Consider the following 21,889-nt stretch of genomic DNA (forward strand, 5'->3'; position numbering starts at 1 on the left):
TCCCCGGGCAGGACAGTCAGGCCTCTCTCCGCAGGGCAGCCCGCAGCCCGTGTTTGCAGCAAGGCTGTGGGTGGGACTGGGGGCTGGAAGAGACTGTCCTTGTCTTCCCTCAGGACTCCCACCCAGCAAGATTAGGAGAATCTCATTGTTCTGCTCAGACACAGCTGGTCTTCCTGCAGGGGGCAGGGCCCCTGGAAGCCTAAGCAGGAACTCCCAACCTGGCAGTGTGTTATCCTAGCATGCATTGTGTGCGGGCGGCCGGGTCTCCCATCAGCCAGACTAGCCTTGGATTCCTGACCCTCTGGCCTCTACTCCCCAAATGCTGTTGGGGACTGCAGGTGTGCACAGCACCCTCAGCCTGTTCTAGTCACTTCTGTAGATGGTGTTTTCCCCATCTAGTCTCACAGGTTGGGAGTGGGGTAGATTATGACTGTTGTCCCCTCCGGGGAGAAGAGTTCCCACAGCTGAAGACTCAGGCTTAGTCACCAGGCTAATGCCAGTCTCCCCAGCACCAGCTGCTGCCAGAGCACTTCAGTCAGCAGGATTGAGCTCTTGGAGGTGGCTTAAGGCCCGGAGTTACTTTCCATTCTTACCACATCCTCCGACGGGGGACAGAAGTCAGACTAACATGAGGACTAGGGCAGCAGAGACGGTCAGGATGACTCAAGGGCTAGGTAGGGTACTGAGACCTAAGAGCAGCCTGACCGCCGCAGGTAGATGGAGGAGCAGCTGGTCTGAGAGGCAAGGGTTGGAGAAGGCGAGAAGTCAAAAAACTAGATCAGGCAACCACAGCTTTAAGGGTTTGCAATTACCTCCACAATTTGTACCGGCCATCCCATAAGTACACAATCTAATTTGTCAGTGTTTGTTTTGTTAACTCAGGAGCATCCCCCCCTTCCCCCCACTCAAATCCCAAACTCTCCACAGGGCTAGATAAGGCAGAGAAGAAACTACCAGATCAAAACAAGAGCCAGAATCATCCAACTTTAATAACTTACAGGCAAATGCTTACAAAAAAAAGTAATACGGAAGACACGCAAGGCTTATAAAAAAAGGTTTGGGGACCCTACAAACGTGGGAAGGACTCGTGGCACTTTCATAGACACAAAGATTGTGCCCAGAAGAGCAGCTGAGGCGCCCCCGCCCCCAACTGTGGGGAGAGGGAACACGTTCTCCATTCATCCCGAATGCATTCTCTGGGCAACTGTCTGCACACCCTCCCCCTGCAAAAATAAAAATGCACATCCAAATAAAACGCTAGGGAAGGACTTGGAGAACCAGGGTCGAGGTAGAGTCAGCATTTACATTTCCGTTTCCGGTCTTCCAGCCCCTACCGTCTAGAGGTGAAGGGCAAAGACGCTTCATCTCCCCTCCCCCATGTGGCACCGAAACAGGACCAGGAACCCCCCACGCTCCTTCAGTCCTTTGAGGTGGCCAGGTCCGGCACCCATGCTGGCTGAGAGGTCACAGGCCCTGCCTGCCTATCATTAGGTACTGACCCCTAGTATGTGGGGTAGGGGCAGCCTCGGGTCACCGTCTCTTCTTGCTTGCCCGAGGTGCCTTCTTCCTCTTCAGGATCATCTCGTACAGGCGCTCGAGTCCTGGCTGCAGGCCCAGCCCGTCCACAGCGCTGCAGCCTTGCACATGGGTGAGCGTGGCGGCTGCCAGCTCCCGGACCGCCAATCTCTTCTCCACCTCAGCGGCACTCAGTGCCCCCGGTTGGTCCTGCTTGTTGGCCAGCACCAGCACCGGCACCCCCTGATTGTCGGAGGCTTTGCTGATTCGGTGGAGCTCCACCTTGGCCTCCTCTAACCTCTCAGTCTCTGCGGAGTCCACCACAAACACCAGTCCATCTGTCCGGCGGGTGTAGGAGCGCCATAGTGGCCGCAGCTTCTCCTGACCCCCAACATCCCACACTTGGAAAGTAATTCCACGGGACCCCCCCAAGGGCACGCGGATCTTCTCAGTGTTGAAGCCCTTGGTGGGGACACTCTGCACAAACTCCTTGAACTTGAGGCGGTAGAGAAGGGACGTTTTCCCTGCCGAGTCCAGCCCAATGACCACAACATGCAGGGCCTGGAAGTGGGGCAAAAAGGATGAGGCTGTGGGTGCCATGTCAGTCAAGTGGTTCCCCATGGTGTGCTAGGGTGCAGGGTGGACCTGAAGAGAAGGCCTGGGGCTCCAGCAGAGGCCCGGAGGAGGAAGCCTTGAAATGGCAGGTAGCACAAACTGGGTTATCTAAACAAGGAAAAGTCAAGAGAGGAAAGAAAAAGGGTTAGAATAAACACAACTTTACCACTTCTGGACCCTTTCCTAAATCAACATCCCACTATTCTAAAAATCCTTTTTAATTAAAACGGATTTTTACGTTTCTCTTTTTTCACACTAAAAACTATTTTGTGCATGTGTAAACCACATACAGCTTGAGTGTGGGATTCAGGACAACTTGCTCGTGTATGTGGGTCTCAGGGACCTAACAGGGTCCTCAGGCTTCAGGGCAGGCGCTTTTAACCACTAAACCACCTCACGTGCCTGCCTCCTTACCCCTTAAAACGAAAAAAGAGGCTACAGGTGTAACACGGACATTCTCATGCCCAGGGGCCCTAGAAGAGGCTCCCTGGCCGGAGATAACCTCAGGTACTAGGAACCTTGAGGGTGCGGTTTCCTGCGGGATAGATCCCATGGAAGGTCGTTTTGCTGCAACCTTCTTCCAGCTTGAGGAGTGGAAGCAGACGCTATGACCTCCATTCCCCAAGGAGAATCCTCACTGGAAGGAGGTGGCCGGGTAGTGTGCCCCAAGTAGGAGTCCCGATCCGGGTCCGGCTCCCACACACCCTCCGCAAACCCACACCGCTGACACGCCCTCGGGGACCGTGACCACCATCCCCACGATCCTGCGGTTGCCCTGCCTGCCTTCCTCCCGTTGCGGCCACCGCTTTCCCCACACCCCAGAAGCCGGCGGCTCTGCACCGCCCGGGCACCCCCCTCCTTACCTTCGGTTACCCGCACTCCCCGCCGGCTCCGACTACCCGACACCAGCACGCCGCGTTTCAGCCACAGCGGACTTTGCAGCGCTGCTGGTCAGGTTGAGCATTAAAAACCCTCTGGTGACGCCAAATGACGCTGACCAATCAGCATCCCGCAGGCGGAGCATGAAAGGGAGCCAGCGGGTTCTGCAGCCCCATCCTAGGGAGGGACGCTCGCTCTATCCGGAACCTCCTTATTTAATCTTTTTCTACCTTATTCCAGTATTTGGAATAGAGCCTGGAATTCATCAGGGCTGACAGGTGGGAAGGATCGAAGGAACAGGCGTCGCCGCGTCTGACGACAGCAGGGAAAGAAAAGTCTTAACACTAACACCACCCCATCCCTTTCCCGCAGACGGAGCTGCTGGCCCCACCAGCCGTCTCCCTTTACCTAACGCTCCAAGAGATGCTGGCAAGTTTTATATCTTTCCTCATTCAGCCGTCTTCTAGCATTCTTCAGTGTTTACCTAGAACCCGCATACAGACGATTCACGATACTAAACCCGTTACTGAGGCAGGGTCTCATGCAGCCCACTGGCTTTGAACTTATTTTGTAACAACTGAACTCCTGAGTCTCTTACCTCCACCTCCCAAGGGCTGGGATTGCAGACTCACACCTGAGCACTGGGATTAAAGGCGTAGGCCACCACCGCCCGGCAATATAGGGTCTTTCTATACATCCTGGAACTTACTAATGTAGACCAGGCTGGCCTCAAACTCAACCGTCCACCTGCCTCTACCTTGGAATGCTGAGATGAAAAACACTGGCCGTCATACCCAACTACTCTGTCGTGTTTACTGTTTTGTTTTTTGAGATGGAATCTCACGACGTCGTCTAGGTTGGTCTGGACCCAACCTGTGTGCCTCAGTTTCTCAAGTGCTGCGACCACTGGCCCCATTGCCCCTACTGATTCTCACGGATAGCATGTTAGGCACTGTTGTGTGTCTCTTAAAGGTACAGAGCGCTCCAGAGGGTTAAAGGTCTTGTCTACAATCACATGCAGGCAGTATGTGGCTGAGCGAGGTGTGTCTGAATCTAGGACACACACCACTTGGCTGCCACCTTCTCCTGGGCCAGCCTTAGGGCTAGGCAGCCTTAGTGGGAATTCCTCCACCAAGGCTGCTCAGACCAACCGCAGAACTCCAAGGGCCTACCTTATTAAAATAGACTTTAAAAGGCTGGGCATAGTGTTTATCTCTGAGTTCAAGCCAGTCTGGTCTACAAAGCTAGTTGCAGGACAGCCAAGGCTGCACAGAGAAACCTTGCTTCAAAAAAAAAAAGTAAAAAAAAAAAAAAAAAGAAGACAAAGTTCAACTGGGAATCACCACTACAGTGTGTAATTCCAGGCACTCTGGAGGCTGAGGCAGGAGGGTGGCAAGTTCAGAACCTCACTAAGCCATAGAATAAGTTCAAGTCCATCATAACCTGAACCTATTTCAAATATACAGATGGCCCAGGCATGCTGGGGCAGTGGTAAAGCCTTTGCCTAGCGTGCACAGATGTGGGATTCTAGCCCCAGGACTTCGGTGAGTTAGGAACGAGATAAAACTCTGGTTGACTTCACACTGAGCTGCTGCATGAGTTCGAGGGTTACAGAGGTCTCAAAAGTCTTACTCTGAAATGAGTGACAGGTAGTGACAGTTCAGGAAAACCCATATACTGAGTGTTTACAGATCATCAAACAGGGACCTGTAGGACTGATTTCAGAGGCAGTAAAGAATGTGGCTCCTCAGAAGTTTTCCAGAGATTCAGGACTTGGGTGGGAGCATCGTCCTTAACAGCTGCAAGTTCTGGTTGCCCTGAAAGGGAGGAGATGTCACAAAGGGCAATGTGACCAAAAGGACAACAGGATTACCCTTATTAAATGCTGCAGTGGAAAGAGGATTAGAAAGGGAGGAGGGGAAGGTATTGCCAGACGGCCAGAGTCCAGCCCTTTCCTGCCTGGCCACCTCCAGCCAAGTGCTGATAAGAAAGCTTCCACATGTTCACTGACAGCATGCCTTGCCACCTCTTTGTCCCGCCCGCCCCCCCCCCCCCCACACACCGCTAAACCAGCCACCTAGCTTGTCTGGCAGTTCAGGAAGCCTCCAAATCCTTAGAGAGCTTCAGAAATTAGTCTAGGACCAAGACCTTAGAAAAATAACTTTCTTACCTCTCCCAAATGGGGGTGATAGGACAGATTACAACGGTAGCTGAGACCCAGAGGCAGAAATGAGCATGGTGGAGCCAGGAGAGGAGGACCATGGGATACGCTGAGGACCTGGGGGACACCACCCTACACGGTGGCACTGCATGTCTGAGAGCTTAACACAATCATCTTTTTGAAAATTCATAACTGAATCAAGCACAGTGGTACAGCCCTGAGATTGCAAGAAGTTCCGAGCAAGCCCAGGCCACCTGACCACTTCCAGGACAGCCAGTGCTAGAGAACCAAGATTCTTTCAAAACACAGAAAGAAGGAGTTGGGTGTGGTGGTTCACACCTCTAATCTCTGCACCTGAGACACGGAAGCAGGAGGATCAGTTGTGTAAGGCCATCCTCTGTGATGGAGCAAGGTTGAGATCAACCTGAGCTACAGAAGACAGACCCTGTCTCAAAAACAAACAAAAAACACCAATAACATAACGAGAGGGAGGGAAGAAGGGAGGAAAAAAAAAAAACACAAACTCTGAAGCATAAAAGGGCTACATGAGTTTTCCAAGGTCATCCATCTCCCCAGGAATTGTGCAAACAATTCTAGCTTTGAAGGAAGGCTCTAATGACTGCGAAACTGAAAATACACAAGCCGTCAGGTGTCCACCATCTATTTAACAGCCCCCCCACATGGGATTCACAGCCAAGATGGAAACTGTCACTTATCTGATACAGAAAATGACACTGACACCCTCACGCCACCCCCTATCTTTCATGTCTGCAGGGAAGGCGTGGATGGACAAATGGGACAGAGGAGGTGAGACCTGGGAGGGATACAGGAAGGAGGTTTTTCCATTTTTGATGGGTTGTTTGTTTTTGTTGGAGGGTGACGGTATTGCTCAGTGAGACCTTTTAAAGAAGGGGCTTTTGAAACAGTATATAAGCGAAGGGAGTTAGAGAAGTGTCCCAGGCTGTAGGACCAAGGAGCTGAGAGCCACCACTTCCTTTTTCGGTTTCCCACCTAGACCAGAGTCCAGCTGTTTGGTCAGCACTTTGAACCCTGGAGGGTGGAAGCTTGCTCTTCTTATCTGCAGCTACACTGAGCACACACTGTGTGTGGCATCCACTAAGCCAGCAATTCTGCATGGTGTAATGATTAAACACACACCAAGGAGAGTCCCTGAACACAGAGGCACCCCTGCACCTTTAGTGCAGGAGATTACCAGTCCAGGGTCCTTGAGCCTGCAGGGTTTCTGTTAGTCATGGCTGACTCACACTGGAGCTGAAACTCTACATTTCAAAGATCAGAAGTTCAAAATCATCTTTAGCTACAAACTAGGTTTGAGGACAGCCTGGGCTACAAGAGATCCTTCCTAAAATATTGGGGAGGGGCCAGCACCATGGCTTAGCCCACAGGCCTGACAACCTGAGTTTAAATCTCCAACCCACATAAAGACAGAAGGAGAGAACAGACTCCACAAAGTTATCTTTTGGCCTCCACAGGCACACTGTTGAACATATATTCACACATACACACATACACACACACACACACACACACACACACACACACACACCATAAACTATAAACTAAAGTAAGTAGGCCTGGACAGCTCACTCAGCAGTTAAGAGCACCTGATGCTCCTACAAAGGACCATATCCAGGCCGGGCGGTGGTGGCGCACGCCTTTAATCCCAGCACTTGGGAGGCAGAGGCAGGCAGATCTCTGTGAGTTCGAGACCAGCCTGGTCTACAAGAGCTAGCTCCAGGACAGGCTCTAAAGCTGCAGAGAAACCCTGTCTCGAAAAACAAAAAAAAAGGACCATATCCAGTACCCAGCACCCACATGGTGGCTCAAAGCCATCTGTAACTCCAGCTTCAGAGAATCTGATGCCCTGTTCTGATCTCCTTGAGAACCAGGCACACACGAGGTGCACAGACGTACATTCAGACGAAACATTCAGATGCATAAAAATAAACAGATATGTACTTATTTATTTAGGGTTTTCGAGACAGGGTTTCTCTGTAGCTTTGGAGCCTGTCCTGGAACTCACTCTGTAGACCAGGCTGGTCTTGAACTCACAGACAGAGTTCCACCTGCCTCTGCCTCCCAAGCCCCTATCAACATTTTTTAAAAAGTGAATATGGCCAAGCGGTGGTAGCACACACCCAGCACTTGGGAGGCAGAGGCAGGTAGTACTACAAAGTGAGTTCCTGGACAGCCAGAGCTAAACAGTGAAACCCTTTCTCAACCCTCCCCCCGCCCACACACACATACACACAGAAAAGGAAAAATGTGTAAGTTCCAGTCCCTCAGCTGAGTGGTGTCTTTTGAGACAGGGTCTCATTCTGCAGCCCAGCTGACCTAGAACCTGAGGTCCTCCTGCCTCTGCCCCAAGTATATGACTACAAAACATGGCACTACTCCTGCCCTGTCAGCATCTTTGTCACATATGTGTTTGGTAAACAGAGGGAGGAAGGGGTCTGCAGGAGCTGCAGGGAGTAGTGAGGCCTAGGAGCAGCTAGCAGCTAGGGACTCACAGAGATCCATCCCACCATACCTCTGCCTCCTCCGAAGACTTACTTTTCAAATCCCAGTTCTTTATATTCTATAAATAAAACGGAGAAAAAGCCGTGTGTGGATGTCCATGACCAATATTTGGGAAGCCCAAGCAAGATTGTCTTAATTTTGAGACCAGCCTCACCCTGCACTAGGCTGGGATACACACAAGTAAGACCAGTTCAGAGAGACAGAAAGGGAAAGAGGGAGAAAAAGCAATCATGCACAAATACACACAACTTGTCTCTCATAATGGGTGCTGGAGCAAGGTGTTGAAAGGGCTGTTTTTCCCAAACAGGAGCCTTCAATGCCTAAACTAGTTTTAGCGCCTAGGGCTGAAAATTAGCAGATGCTGCCTCCTAGTGGAAAAATTTGTCACTGCTTAACTTTTCTAAGAAGTGGAGATAACTTGGGTCACTTTGATTCCTAAATTAACTTTGACAGTATTTGTACGTATGTTTCGGACTGGGGCTAGAAAATGTACTCACTTTTCTTTTTTGTTTTTTTTGGTGAGAAAAATGAACAGAACCGAGCACAGTGATGCCTTTAATCCCCAGCACTTGGGAGGCAGAAGCAGAAAGTACAGTTAGAGGAAACCCTGTCTTGAAAAAAAAAAAAGAAAAGAAAAAATTAAACCAGCATTATGAGAGCACAAATTCCAATTTCTGTATTGTGGAGGGTTGTTTGTTGGTTGGTTTGTAGGCTGGCCTCGAACTCAGAGATCCACTTCCACCTGCTGGGAGCGTCCACCACACCGGGCTTGCAAGGTTCAAGTACCTAGTGGTAAAGCTTACAGTGCTGTAGGTTTGAAAAACCAAATAATGAGGACTCTACCAAAAAAATAAATTTGAAACGAAGAGCCCGACGTGATACAAGAGGTAAGTTATTAAGGTCCCTACCTAAACGGCCAAATGAAAAGAAACCTCAGCATAAGCTTCACTTAACCCATAACGGTTAACTGAGTAGCTTCTACAACATTAGACTAATGAAAGAAAAACCACACAGAAAAGAAAAAAGAAATAGTGTACGTTAATGTACACTTTGCTATATAGCTTAGAACAAACTTATATACGCAAAGCAAATACAAAGCAGCCTCCCTACAGAAAAATCTTTATAGCCTTATTTTGAACCACTTAAATGTCCCCGAGGGGGTGCACCGTTCCTGGAGGTACTGCAATACCAGGTCGATGCGTGGAGTGGACGGAGCAAGCTCCTATTCCAACTCCTAGTTCCAAAAATCCATTTAATATATTGTCCTCGGATAGAGGACGTATCAGATATTAAACTGATAAGAACAGATACTACACTTGATCTTAGCCAAAAGGCCGAGAAGCGATAACTCCTCACTCAGCCGCACCCGCTACACTCACCTGCGCGCACACATTCACATCACGGTCTCCCACGCTCACGCGCCCCCGGACACGCGCCCGACACCGACTCTCCTGATCTACCCTGGCCACCGCCTCGTCTCCGGGGAAATCCTGTGGGATCAGCGTGGGTGAAGGAGTTTTTGAAGCTCTTTTTGCTCCCAGAATTCCTGGGAGCCGCGGCCACGTCCTCATTTGTATGCCCCGCCCAGCGCAAGCAGCCATTGGTTTTGCACGTAGCCGAAAGCAAGTAGGACGGCTCCTTCAGCCAGTCCGCTGCATCAGATCCACAGATCCAAAGCGCTGCCAGGCTCTTCACAATGCTTCAGTTACAGGATTGAGGGCCACAGGAGGTCTTTACTCTCTCCCACTTCCTTCCCTTTTTTCTTTCACTACCTTTATATCTGGGCCCAGGAGCCTTTTTTATAAAAAGATGCAATCATCAATCAGTTGAGGAGGGTGCCAGTGGTCACAATCCAGTCCCCCAGTTATTGCAAGTTGCTCAGACCAGGCCAAGGGGGGCACGGACCCTTGGGGAAAGAGACCCTTAGAATTCCATCCTTTCTATTTATTTGTTGTTACGTATTTCTTTGACTGTTAGATTTTGTTGTTTTGAAACGTTTCTCACTAGACTGAACTACTGCAACCTTCCTGTCTCAGCCTCCTTAGTGGTATTATTGCAGATGAGAGTCACTACATGCAGCTTCGAGCTCCCGTGCCTCAGAGTGAAATCCTAGGAGGAGCCTGAAAAAGCAGGAAGCTGCAGCTGACATGCTCAAGGGACGGCACCAACAGAGTCAACAGAGTGGGCTACAGGAAGAAAGGACCTAAAAGGCCAAGATAAGGCTGAAGAGATGGCTTGGAGTTAAAAGCGGCACTGGCTGCTCTTCCACAGGTCCCGAGTTCAATCCCCGGCAACCACCTATAATGAGCTCTGGTGCCCTCTTCTGGCGTGCAGGTAGAACACTATACATTAGATCAGTAAGGGCTAGCCTCCTTGAAGAGGCTGTGGAAAAAGGCAAGTTAAAAAAGGGCTGGGGGCTGGTTGCCCAAACAAGACCTCAATAGTACAAACACCCAGACTAGCCTAAGGAGAAAACCAGGTGTTGGGGGGGAGGAGAAGGTGCTTGATTGCTTCTTCCTAAGATTGATCTCAAACTCCAACGTGCTGAGGTACCCATGAAACACACTGGCAGAGCGGACTGACTGCCGGTCTCTCTCAGCATTACTAGTACCCGTTAGAGAATCCTGGTTCCTCTCAGGACCTCCCACCAGCCCCCTCCATCACCTACCCTAACCCTCTCTAACCCATTGGTTTTGCTTCTCTCCCCCCAGTTTCTCTCCCTGTGTAGCTCAGCCATTTTGGCTGCCTTGCCCTCTGGGTTCTCTTGGTCCTCCTCCTCTAGTCTCTGTTACTAGATCTCTCCTGGTCCTCCTGGCTCCTCTCCCTCTCCCATTCTCTCTCTCAGCCCGGTCTGTTCTGCTGGCCATGTTCAGCCCACCCTTCTGCTGTGCTCGCCCTCATAGCTACAATAAAACCACCTCAACCATACCCAGGGGCGGTCATGTCCTTGTTGTCATGCAATGGCCAGGCTTGGGTCCCAGTGGTGACAGTGTAGGGGACAGGAGTAGCTTGATTCGGGGGACATTTGGAAAGAAGGAAGTCAACTCTCCAGACTCCAGATTTCATTTAAAATTACCTTTTATTCACGTAGCCAGCAGACTCCCCATCCGCTATTAGATGCTATGAACTACACTTGGTTGTGGGAATCAGAAAATGCAGGCACTGGTGCCTTGGTTACTTAGGTGCTCTTGCACAGCTGGCGTGGGAAGACGGATAAACAGTCTCATAAATAACTCATCATATGTTGACTTTATTTGTATTGCTCAAGTTTATGAGTCAACAACACTTTCTAATGGTGAAGGAGACTTCTAAAAAGGAATTAGTAACGTAAGGTAAAGGGCTCTCTAACAGGCCTGAATGTCGCAAACAAGGCAACCTTCTCCCCTGCTAAACCATCAGATCACATTCCTGAAGCTAGCCCCCAAGGTCCATTCCCTTATTAGGCCACTGACTCATTCCTGAGACCGAACTCCAAGGTCCAGCAATCAAAATTCATTATCTGGCTATGCTGGCTAACGTGTGTAGTCGGGACTTAGCGACTCTTCACCCCAGCACAGGCCTCCCCTTCTTCCCCTTAAAAACCAACTCCTGAAAACAAACAAAAAGCCTTGCTTGCTGCTGCTGCTGCCGTCTACATTTGCAGCCTCCAAACCCCTCCAGCATCATTACTGCTTCCCTTTGGGGTATAACATTCCATGTGTGTTCTGTGCCAATTCCAAGACCCCCCCCCCTTACATCCACAGTAACGTGTAAAGTATGTAATCTTCAGACGTTGTATTTGAAATGTTGACGTTGTTAATTGGCTATGAGCTTCTAATTATTTAGTTCTTTTTAAATTCATTGAGCAAGCTGGGAGGTGGTGGCACACGCACGCCTTTAATCCCAGCACTCGGGAGGCAGAGGCAGGCGGATCTCTGTGAGTTCGAGGCCAGCCTGGTCTACAAGAGCTAGTTCTTGAGTTCCAGGACAGGCTCCAAAGCTACAGAGAAACCCTGTCACAAAAAAACGAAGAAAAAAGATCCTCCTCTCCACAGCTTCCTCATGAGCTCTACCTCCTCCTCTTTTGCTCTCTACACAGCCGTTGCTGCTCTGCTGCCTTCACTCCTCCTGCACAAACTCTGAACAATTGTAGGTTACATTTTCAGGGCCCAGCCCATACTCACAAGACATGATAAGCCACGTAGTTTTTTCAGGCTAGGAATGTCACACTGACCATGCGCGTAGCTCTTTCCTGGACAGAAATTAACACTGGAAATCAAGACTTAACAATAACAATTAATTAGCTTGACATCGAGTGGTACAGAGAACGTGTAGACTAAAGCTGGCCGGGCGGTGGTGGCGCACGCCTTTAATCCCAGCACTCGGGAGGCAGAGGCAGGCGGATCTCTGTGAGTTCGAGACCAGCCTGGTCTACAAGAGCTAGCTCCAGGACAGGCTCCAAAGCCACAGAGAAACCCTGTCTCGAAAAACAAAAAAACAAAAAAACAAAAAAACAAAAAAAAAAAGACTAAAGCTGCTTCAAGCTCCGACCTTGAATCAGTAAAACACCTGGGAAAATGACCTTGTGGATTCTCTAGGGGCAACCAGCCTGCTTGGAATCTGTCAAGTCCAAAATTAGCCGTCTGTGTAAAAGGCTGTCTTTGTCACTGAGAATCCTATGTCCATCTTCTTGTTTATCCTATGGTCACTCTCCTGACCATCCGCAGCTACATGTGTGCCCAATAGATGGAATATTTACACGAGATACACACAAGCAGCGGGGATACACCCAAAGCTGTTCTTAGGGAAGAAATGAAGTTCTCAGGGGAAAACATGAAGGGGTTAATGAAGGAAATTACAGACAGACAGAGTTATCTGCAGCCAGTGACCCCCCAGCCTTGCCAGGTGGGGCTCTCCCATCAGGAATCATACATCTGGTGGGTCGACTGTTAAACACTAATTGTCTCTGCTGTACATACCCACGGCCTCTTGCGACAGTACCTCTCAGCATTTGCCCAACATGGACTTGTTGGTTTACTGACTGACCGTTGAATCTAGGCTCTTTTCCTTGTTGAATCGCTCAATTAGGGATCTACAGCCCTGCCTCCTTCTCTTTTTTGCTTGCTTGTGTATGCCAGGACTTCAAACTCACTATACAGCCAAAAATTACCTTGGCATTTCTCTGTTTTCTTCTCTTTCTTTCTTTCTTTCTTTTTCTTTTCTTTCTTTCTTTTCTTTCTTTCTTTCTTTCTTCTTTCTTCTTTCTTTCTTTTCTTTCTTTCTTTCTTTCTTTCTTTCTTTCTTTTTTCTTTCTTTCTTTCTTTTTTTCTCCTTCATTTTTGGTTTTTCCAGACAGGGTTTCTCTGTTTAACAGCCCTAGCTCTACTGAAACTCACGCTGTAGACTGGGCTGGCCTCGAACTCACAGAGATCTGCCTGCCACTGCCTCCCCACTGTGCCACCACCGCCCAGCTTGACTTTGGCATTTCTGACACCCCCACACACACTTATACTCCCCAGAGTACTTCTATTTCAGGTATGCGACACGAGGCTGGATTTTGTGGTGCTGGGTATCAATGCACGTCTTTGTGCATGCCGGGCAACCAGCTCCTCTACCGACTGAGCTACACACATGCACGGACACATATACACACAGGTTTTTTTTCCCATCAAGTATCTGACTGCCTCAGTCGGCCAGAACTAGGATTACACTTAGATACACCGGTGCTTTCGTTCTCACTCACTAAAGTACCAGGTTTCTGAAGTAGGGATTAGGAAGAGACTCCAAGTATAGACGCTGGTCCTAAAGGTATTCCTGCCACAAAGCGTTCCTTTAGATGCGTTCGGCCATTCATTGCACAGCCTGGAACAATGGGTCCGATTATGTAGCAGCCTGTGGCGTTGTATACAGGTCTGCACCATAAAGCTCAATCCAAAGTGGGTTTTAGTTCGCTATTTTAAAAGGAACTATGCCTGGTATGGTAGCCCACACCTCTAGGGAGGTAGGGCCAAGCAGGTCTCTGTGAGTTTGGGGTCAGTTTGGTCGCCAGATAATGGGGCTGTTGGGCCAGTCTGAGGCAAGAAGATCACCGAAAATTTCAAGTCTGAGTTTCCACGGGAAAACAAGACAAAAGAAAGGAGGAACAAAGAGCGGCAGGACAGGGCACCCCCAACCCCCAGAGCAATGTTTACAGCAAAAGGAGCTGAAATCCCAAGGGCCCCCACGTCCCAAGGCTCCGCCCACCCTTTGAGCGGATCAGCACGTGCCTTCCCCCAGGAGGCCCCCTCCCCTCAGCCGCGGAGCTCATCTCGGGGCCAAACGAGTAGACTAGATATGGGGCGGGGAGTGTGTGGTGGGGACGGACCCTTTCGTGGGTACCGTCAACTCTGAATTACTAAGAATCGGCAGAAGGGCGGGCATTCGGGCAACGCTGTGGTGCACAGCAGAGATGGCATGCGCGCTGGGCGGGGCATGCAGATGAGGACGTGGCCGCGGCTCCCAGGAACTCTGGGAGCGAAAAGGGCATCGAAAACCCCTCGGCCCCACGCTGATCCCACAGGGTTTCCCCGAGACGAGGCGGTGATCAGGATAGAGGCGGAGAGGCGGTGTCGGGCGCGTGTCCGGGGGCGCGCGAGCGCGGGCGACCGTGATGTGAATGTGTGCGCGCAGGAGAGTGTAGCGGGAGCGGGTGAGTGAGGAGTTATCGCTTCTCGGCCTTTTGGCTAAGATCAAGTGTAGTATCTGTTCTTATCAGTTTAATATCTGATACGTCCTCTATCCGAGGACAATATATTAAATGGGTTTTTGGAACTAGGAGTTGGAATAGGAGCTTGCTCCGTCCACTCCACGCATCGACCTGGTATTGCAGTGCCTCCAGGAGCGGTGCATCCCCTCGGGGACATCTGCTCTGGTTCTAAAGAAAGACTCTCCTTTCTCTACATTTCCTCTGTGTCATAGAGTGTCTTAGATATTTCTGGCTCTTACTATCCTGTTGTATTCCTCAGTCTGGGGCAGTGGGTTGCTGTTTGTGCTTCAACTTGTAGTTTTTGTTGTTACTGCCTCATCTAGCATCCATTGTTTCTCAAAATTTTATACGTAGTTCTTATTCTGAGTTTTTCCTCTATATCCAAATCCACTGCATAACAGAGGTTTACCTCCCCAAGACTATCTTTTTCTGTCTCTGGAGACACAAGACAGAAACAAAGACTGTTACCACCCCAGCGCCGCTCGCTTGGATACCAAAACGTGTGTGTGTGTGTGTGTGTGTGTGTGCCTGGATTCTTCAGACACGGTGGCTTTGATGCTGGAGGAAGAACAACCTTTATTTTGTCCAGAACTAGACCCTTCTAGGCAGCTGGCCGGAGACCTGCTGGGCAGCCAGAGGTCAAGACAGGGCATGTGTACTGGGAATGCTAGCTGTCAGTCAGGGGGGGTGAGGGCAGCCAGAAATTGCAAAGCCTGATCATAAGTAGAAAGAACTAACATGACCCGGGACAGGGAATCTGCTGTAGCGTTTCTCTGGGGTCCTGGCAATTTGGGATGTCCTCTAATATGACTAACATATGGATTTTTCGCGGTGCCACAATAAGTGTTGTAAACATAACAAAAGATGATGCACAGTAGACGTGGGAGCTACATAAGGGGAAGTTTCTAAAGGCTTTAAAATTTGTGAACCATACACACTATCAGTATAAATGTTAAGTGACTCATCTTTACTGGCTGCCTCTCCATAACTTCCTGGGAGATGACCACGGCATAGTTGCCAGCAGAGGCATCGGCAAACACAGTTTGACCTCCTGGAATAGGCTGATCCTTAACAATCTTGGGAAAAACTACAGGGTGGCGGCAGAACACTTCAAGGAGCCGACTTTTTGGATAATGATTGACTAGAGGAGGTGGCTAAGAAGAGGGTCCATAATGATTCTGTAAATAACTGACCCTTATCATAAGGAACAACAATTATATCAGGCTCCCTCTGGCCCTTCCACAGGAGCTACAGTATTAACTCATAATATGGTGTCACTGTGCGACTGCGGGAGGTTGAGCCATGGACTCACAATAAGGGACCATCTTGCCAAAAAACTTGAGTAGGAGAAAATTGAGAGGAAAAGACTAGGAAGGAAAAAGGTTGATCATAAATTTACCTCTTGTACAGCCTGCGACACCAATTTTAAAGCATCTTTGGCTGCGGGAGTAAGTTCCTTAGGGGACAAAGGATTGGGTCCCCTTGTAAGATATCAAATAGGGGTTTGACAGTCAGCAGGGTGTAAAGGAATGGTGAAAAAACAGTCTTAAATCTATGACTGACAGTTCCCAATTCTGGGGGATGGCCACTGAATTAGGCAATCCAGGCTGCAAAGCCCCCATAGGCTGCATAGCGGCATTAACAGCCCTAAGGTCCTGCAGCGATTGCCACTTCCCAGATTTCTTCTTAATTACAAATGTAGGGGTATTCCAGGGCGAGGTGGATGGCACTATTAGCCCAGCAGGAAGCTGTTCCTGTACAAGAAGGTTAGCGGCCTGCAACATTTCTGAAGTAAGGGGCCATTGTTCCACCCATATCTTCTGAATGGAATACCAAGTGATGGGTTGCGGATGGCTACCCCAAACGCACAGGTCCTGTTAAGCCAAAGCCTCGATTTCCCCCATGCCCTTTAAGAAAGGGATTATTTGTCGAAAACTGGGGTGATAAGACAAGCTGAGCAATCCTGTCCCCTTGTGTAGTTATTAGCACTTCCCACTCCACCATGGTGAGAATTTTATTTTTTCTTTATACTCTGTATTTATTACCCCTGGAGGACCGTGGATCCTTCTAAGAAGTGTACCACTACGGCCTAAAACGAGTCCTATGGTAACTGCCCATAGACTCTTGTAGGCAAGGCTTGTACCCCCGTTTGTGGTGTTAAGACAGCTTGGGTGGAGGCACAGAGGTCCAATCCTGCGCTCTCTGGTGTTCCTCAAGCGAGGTCTGTCTGCAACAGAAAGGGATTGCTTTGCGGGACAAATTGAATCTGACTGCTGCCTGCTGTAGGCTTCATGGCTCTGTACACCTGGGTTTCGGGGCCCCGGAGTGAGGCCCGCTTCCAGTTTCCCTGCAGCAAAGGTCTCCCCTCCATGTCTGTCTTGGATCTGCAATCATTTCCCCAATGGCAGCCCTTTCTGCATCTTGGACATAGCCCTGGACTGGTGGCCCCTCCTTGATTGTTACAGGGACAAACCTTGCAGAAGTGTCCAGAGGCTGATCGCACCCAAAACAGTTCCTGTTTCTCCCCTCCATCTGTTTGGCCTTGGCCCTTCCCTTCTGTAGAGCAGCGGCCATAACCTGTCTAGAGTAATAAGCCCCATCAATGTCTCTGCAAATGTGAATATAGTCATTTAGGCTTCTATTTTTGTGGGGCCGTATGGCCTCCTTGTTTGTGTTTTTAAAGGCTAATTGTCTTACTATGGGCATTGCATGATTGGCATCTCCAAAGAGTTTACCAGCTACTTTGGTTTTTTTTTAGATTTATTTATTTATTATGTATACAATATTCTGCCTGCATGTATGCCTGAAGGCCAGAAGAGGGCACCAGACCTCATTACAGATGGTTGTGAGCCACCATGTGGTTGCTGGGAATTGAACTCAGGACCTTTGGAAGAGCAGGCAATGCTCTTAACCTCTGAGCCATCTCTCCAGCCCCTACCAGCTACTTTGTAATAGCTGAGAAGCAAAGTCCTGAAGGGCTCGGAGGGTCCCTGCAATACCTGGGATAACTGATCTCCTGCTGCCTTTTTAGGTAATGCCTTCCAGGCCTGGACATATGCCCAGTTGCAATCTGGGCATAAACCCCAGGATCATACCCGATTTGTGCCCCAAGGCCGGCATAAGCTCCAGCCCCAGTCAGCATATCCAGATTTCTTTGAGGGAAACCAGCCTGGGCTTTTAAGGCGTGCGGTCTGTATGCGTTTCTCTTGATGACGCCCCCCCCCCCCCATAGCAAGTAATCTCCACAGCACAACCGAGCTGTTGCCAGTCACTAGGTGTTAAATTGAGGGACCCATAGGATTCAAACATGGAGACAGTGAAAGGGGCTAATGGTACGTAAGAGCTAAGAGCCTCCTTCACCTGCTTTAGCTCCTTAAAAGTCAGGGTACGTGCTGCCGGACGACCTGCTGCCGGACGACCTGCCCTGGGTTATTGGGATCAGATGTCTCAATGACAGGGTAAGCCTGAACCCCAGTCAGCCCACATGGCCACTGAAAAATAACTCCTGGGGCTGGAGAGATGGCTCAGCGGTTAAGAGCATTGCCTGCTCTTCTAAAGGTCCTGAGTTCAATTCCCAGCAACCACATGGGGGCTCACAACCATCTGTCGTGAGGTCTGGTGCCCTCTTCTGGCCTGCAGGCATACACACAGACAGAATATTGTATACATAATAAATAAATATTTTTTTTAAAAAAATAACTCCTTTAGACTGATGTGTTTCTTCCCCATAAGATTTCTCATATCCTTCCTCATAGGTGCAGAGGGCCATCAGCGAAGCAATTTGCACTGCAGTTCCTTGTTCTTCTCTAATTGCTCCTCCTCAGATTGTTCTCCCCCTGAGAGCTCTCGCTTTCTGAACTCTCTTCACTAGGAATCTGGCTAACAGCAACCCATTTCATGTTCTTTTCTTTTAGGACCCAAGCATCTAGTTTCTTCTTCTTGCATCTCAGTAAAACCTTGCTTCCCTCCTCCATCTGTTCTTGTAATTTCACTGTCTCCATTAGCAGTGTGTCCTTCACCAATCTCCATAAGGAGAACGTCTCCTTAGGGAAGTGCTCTTGCCCGTTTCTGTAACTCTCTTTGTAAGTCTAATTTAACATGTTCCCAGTCGGGAACATCTAACCCTCCCCCGGCAAGGTACCAGGGGCTTGTGTCCGCTATGGTGTGAACAAAATCAAAGGCCGTCTTCCTCTTAACTTCCGTGCCCTGCTGTTTTAAAGAGTCTCAGTTAACAGGGCTGGGGAGATGGCTCAGAGGTTATGAGCACTGTCTGCTCTTCTAGAGGCCTTGGGTTCAATTCCCAGCAACCACATGTCATCCCACAACTGTCTGTATGTCCAGTTCTAGGCGATCTGACACCCTCATACAGACATACATGTAGGCAAAACGTCAATACACATAAAACAAACATAAATAATTTTTAAAAAGTTTCAGTTATCTTTTGAGGCCCTCAATTCACCCTCCACCTTCTCTTTAGACTGGCCAGTCTTCTGGAGGATGTCCCTCAGGGCATCTCTGGGGATGGAAAAAAGAAAACACATAAGCGTTTGTTACCTTCCCCAAAACGTGCCTCGATTTAGCCAGCAGATGAAGCGACCCTGTTTACGAATTCCCACTTTCCAGATCTCGGTTGGATGTCCACTTGCCGCGCCAGCACTGGTTGGATCCCGAAACTGGAGGGGGGGGTTGGGATGGGAGGTGTGCCAGGATTCAGACACAGAGGTTTCAATGCAGGAGGAAGAACAGCCTTTATTTGCCCCAAGCTTAAGCCTTTTATATCTAGGCAGCTGGACCTAGCCACGCTGAGCAGACAGAACCTGAGGTCAAGGCCAGGGCATCGTGAACGGAACACCACTTCTGCAAAACACCACACACCAGAAAGAACACAAACATCGTTGTCAAATACAGGGTACAAGGAAGTTCAGTTATGCATGGGGGAGTGAGGGCAGCCAAAACCATCTGGGTGCAGCCAGATCACAACGTTTTCCCCTTCTGATAGCATAGCGTTTCACTGCACAATGCAGGCCTGACCCACCAGCCTGTCTGTTGATTGCTCGCGATTAACGGGTGGGTGTGTGCGCGCGAGCGCGGGCCACCATGCCCTAAGTGAGGTTTTCCTGTTTTTCTTTTTTGAGAGCCTCACTGTGTCGTCTTTGGCTGACCTGGAATTTACATAAAGTAGTCTGACTTCCAACTCCATAAAAGATCTCTCCTGCCTCTGCCTTCCGAATGCTGGCATTACAGGAATGAACCTCTATCCTCCGCCCAGAGTGATGTTTATTCTGTTTTGCTCTTTTTTTTATTTTATTTTTTTTTAATTTTTTGGTTGTTTGGATGGTTCGGTTTTGTTTTTCGAAACAAACTTTCTGTGTTAGCCCTTGACTGTCCTGGAATGGAATTTGTAGCCCTGGTTGACCTGGAACTAAGAATTCCACCTGCCTTTGCCTCCCCAGTGCGGGATTAAAGGCACGCGAAACTACCACCCAATTTACTCTGTATTTTAAAGGAACACGACCAGATTGAGGCAGGAGAATCACCGAAAAATCCAGGTCTGGGTTTCCACGTGAAAACAAGACAAACAAAGGAAAGGAAGGAACGAAGAGCGGCAGGACAGGGCACCCCCCCCCCCCCCCAGAGCAATGTTTACAGCAAAAGGAGCTGAAATTCCAAGGGCCCCCACGTCCCAAGGCTCCGCCCACCCTTTGAGCGGATCAGCACGTGCCTTCCCCCAGGAGGCCCCCTCCCCTCAGCCGCGGAGCTCATCTCGGGGCCAAACGAGTAGACTAGATATGGGGCGGGGAGTGTGTGGTGGGGACGGACCCTTTCGTGGGTACCGTCAACTCTGAATTAGTAAGAATCGGCAGAAGGGTGGGCGTTCGGGCAACGCTGTGGTGCACAGCAGAGATGGCATGCGCGCTGGGCGGGGCATGCAGATGAGGACGTGGCCGCGGCTCCCAGGAACTCTGGGAGCGAAAAGGGCATCGAAAACCCCTCGGCCCCACGCTGATCCCACAGGGTTTCCCCGGAGACGAGGCGGTGATCAGGATAGAGGCGGAGAGGCGGTGTCGGGCGCGTGTCCGGGGGCGCGCGAGCGCGGGCGACCGTGATGTGAATGTGTGCGCGCAGGTGAGTGTAGCGGGAGCGGGTGAGTGAGGAGTTATCGCTTCTCGGCCTTTTGGCTAAGATCAAGTGTAGTATCTGTTCTTATCAGTTTAATATCTGATACGTCCTCTATCCGAGGACAATATATTAAATGGATTTTTGGAAGTAGGAGTTGGAATAGGAGCTTGCTCCGTCCACTCCACGCATCGACCTGGTATTGCAGTACCTCCAGGAACGGTGCACCCCCTCCGGGACATCTGCTCTGGTTCTAAAGAAAGACTTATTAGTTTTTCCATCTCTTTTTACTTTGAATTCTTTTGCCTTTTCCCTTTTACTTCTATTTCAGTATTGTGGTTCCTTACAGTCTAATGACGGGTGCCTGTTTTCTACTTTAATGTATTTTCTTTTTAATGATCTCTGCTCCCTCTCAGTGTGTCCTTGTACTTCCATCCCCTCCCATACCGCACACAGTAGATTGTCACAGAAGGATAACCCCTGGTGGCGAAGGTCTTTAATAAACCCTGCACTTGGGAGGCAGAAGCCTATCCTTCATAGGGTCCAAAGCCACATAGAAACTCTGTTTTCCTCTACCCCCCCAAAAATAAAAAAATACCGCTTCTGCCTCTCAAGTTGTTACATGCTTTACTATGCCTCATTTCTTGAGTTCTTTGTATATTTCTAGAGGATAATCCTGTTAGAATATACATGGTAAAGCTATGCTCTCATTTTGTCTCTTAGCTGACAGTTTTATTTTTCTATTGATATTGAGCTCTACATTTTTCTTTGCTCCCCTTTCTGCCTCTCTCCTCCCCCCCTTCAAACCTGCCCCAAGTCCCCATGCTCCCAATTCACTCAGGAAATCTTGTCTTTTTTTACTTTCTACTTCCCATGTAGATTAGATCTATGTAAGTCTTAGTGTTCATATTGTTGTCTAAATTCTCTGGGATTGAGGTTTGTAGGCTGGCTTGAACCCCCTATGAGTGAGAACATGTGATAATGGTCTTTCTGTGTCTGAATTACCTCACTCAAAATATTTTCTAGCTCCATCCATTTTCCTGCAAAATTCAAGCTGTCGTTATTTTTTTCTCTGCTGTGTAGTACTCCATTGTGTAAATGTACCACATTTTCTTTATCCATTCTTTGATCGAGGGCATTTAGGTTGTTTCCAGGTTCTGGCTATGGCAAACAAAGCCTCTATGAACATAGTTGAGCACATGTCCTTGTGGCACGATTGAGCATCCTTTGGATATATACCCAAATGTGGTATTACTGGGTCTTGAGGAACGTTGTTTCCTAATTTTCTGAGAAATCGCCACACTGACATCCAAAGGGGTTGTACCAGCTTGCATTCC

At 49.3% G+C, this 21,889-nt stretch overlaps 1 protein-coding gene and 3 non-coding genes across 5 annotated transcripts; 2 read left to right on the forward strand and 2 right to left on the reverse strand.

Annotated features, from left to right (window-relative positions):
* Positions 1-971: 971 nt before the first annotated feature.
* Positions 972-19,137, reverse strand: Arl4d (ADP ribosylation factor like GTPase 4D). 2 transcript variants are annotated; one of them, XM_038325319.2, is made up of 2 exons: positions 18,990-19,137; positions 972-2,238 (listed from the first exon to the last, which is right to left on the reverse strand). In XM_038325319.2, exon 2 carries the CDS (start codon positions 2,134-2,136, stop codon positions 1,531-1,533), a length of 606 nt encoding a protein of 201 aa, XP_038181247.1. In that variant the 5' UTR covers positions 2,137-2,238; positions 18,990-19,137; the 3' UTR covers positions 972-1,530. The 2 variants fall into 2 exon arrangements, with proteins under 2 accessions (XP_038181247.1, XP_038181246.1); XM_038325318.2 differs by lacking the exon at positions 18,990-19,137 and adding an exon at positions 2,994-6,917.
* On the reverse strand, positions 8,867-9,057 carry LOC119813898. The gene has a single exon (XR_005285331.1). It is a non-coding gene; the product is annotated as a U2 spliceosomal RNA (small nuclear RNA).
* On the forward strand, positions 14,393-14,583 carry LOC119813904. The gene has a single exon (XR_005285337.1). It is a non-coding gene; the product is annotated as a U2 spliceosomal RNA (small nuclear RNA).
* A 1,457-nt stretch (positions 19,138-20,594) lies between the features above and the next one.
* Positions 20,595-20,785, forward strand: LOC119813900. The gene has a single exon (XR_005285333.1). It is a non-coding gene; the product is annotated as a U2 spliceosomal RNA (small nuclear RNA).
* The last annotated feature ends 1,104 nt before the right edge of the window (positions 20,786-21,889 follow it).

This window comes from Arvicola amphibius, chromosome 4, assembly GCF_903992535.2.
Source record: "Arvicola amphibius chromosome 4, mArvAmp1.2, whole genome shotgun sequence".
NCBI lineage: Eukaryota > Metazoa > Chordata > Mammalia > Rodentia > Cricetidae > Arvicola > Arvicola amphibius.

What these genes read in the sequence shown, in the direction of transcription:
- Arl4d (XM_038325319.2), bottom strand. Translation starts at nt 2,136, where the DNA reads ATGGGGAACCACTTGACTGACATGGCACCCACAGCCTCATCCTTTTTG.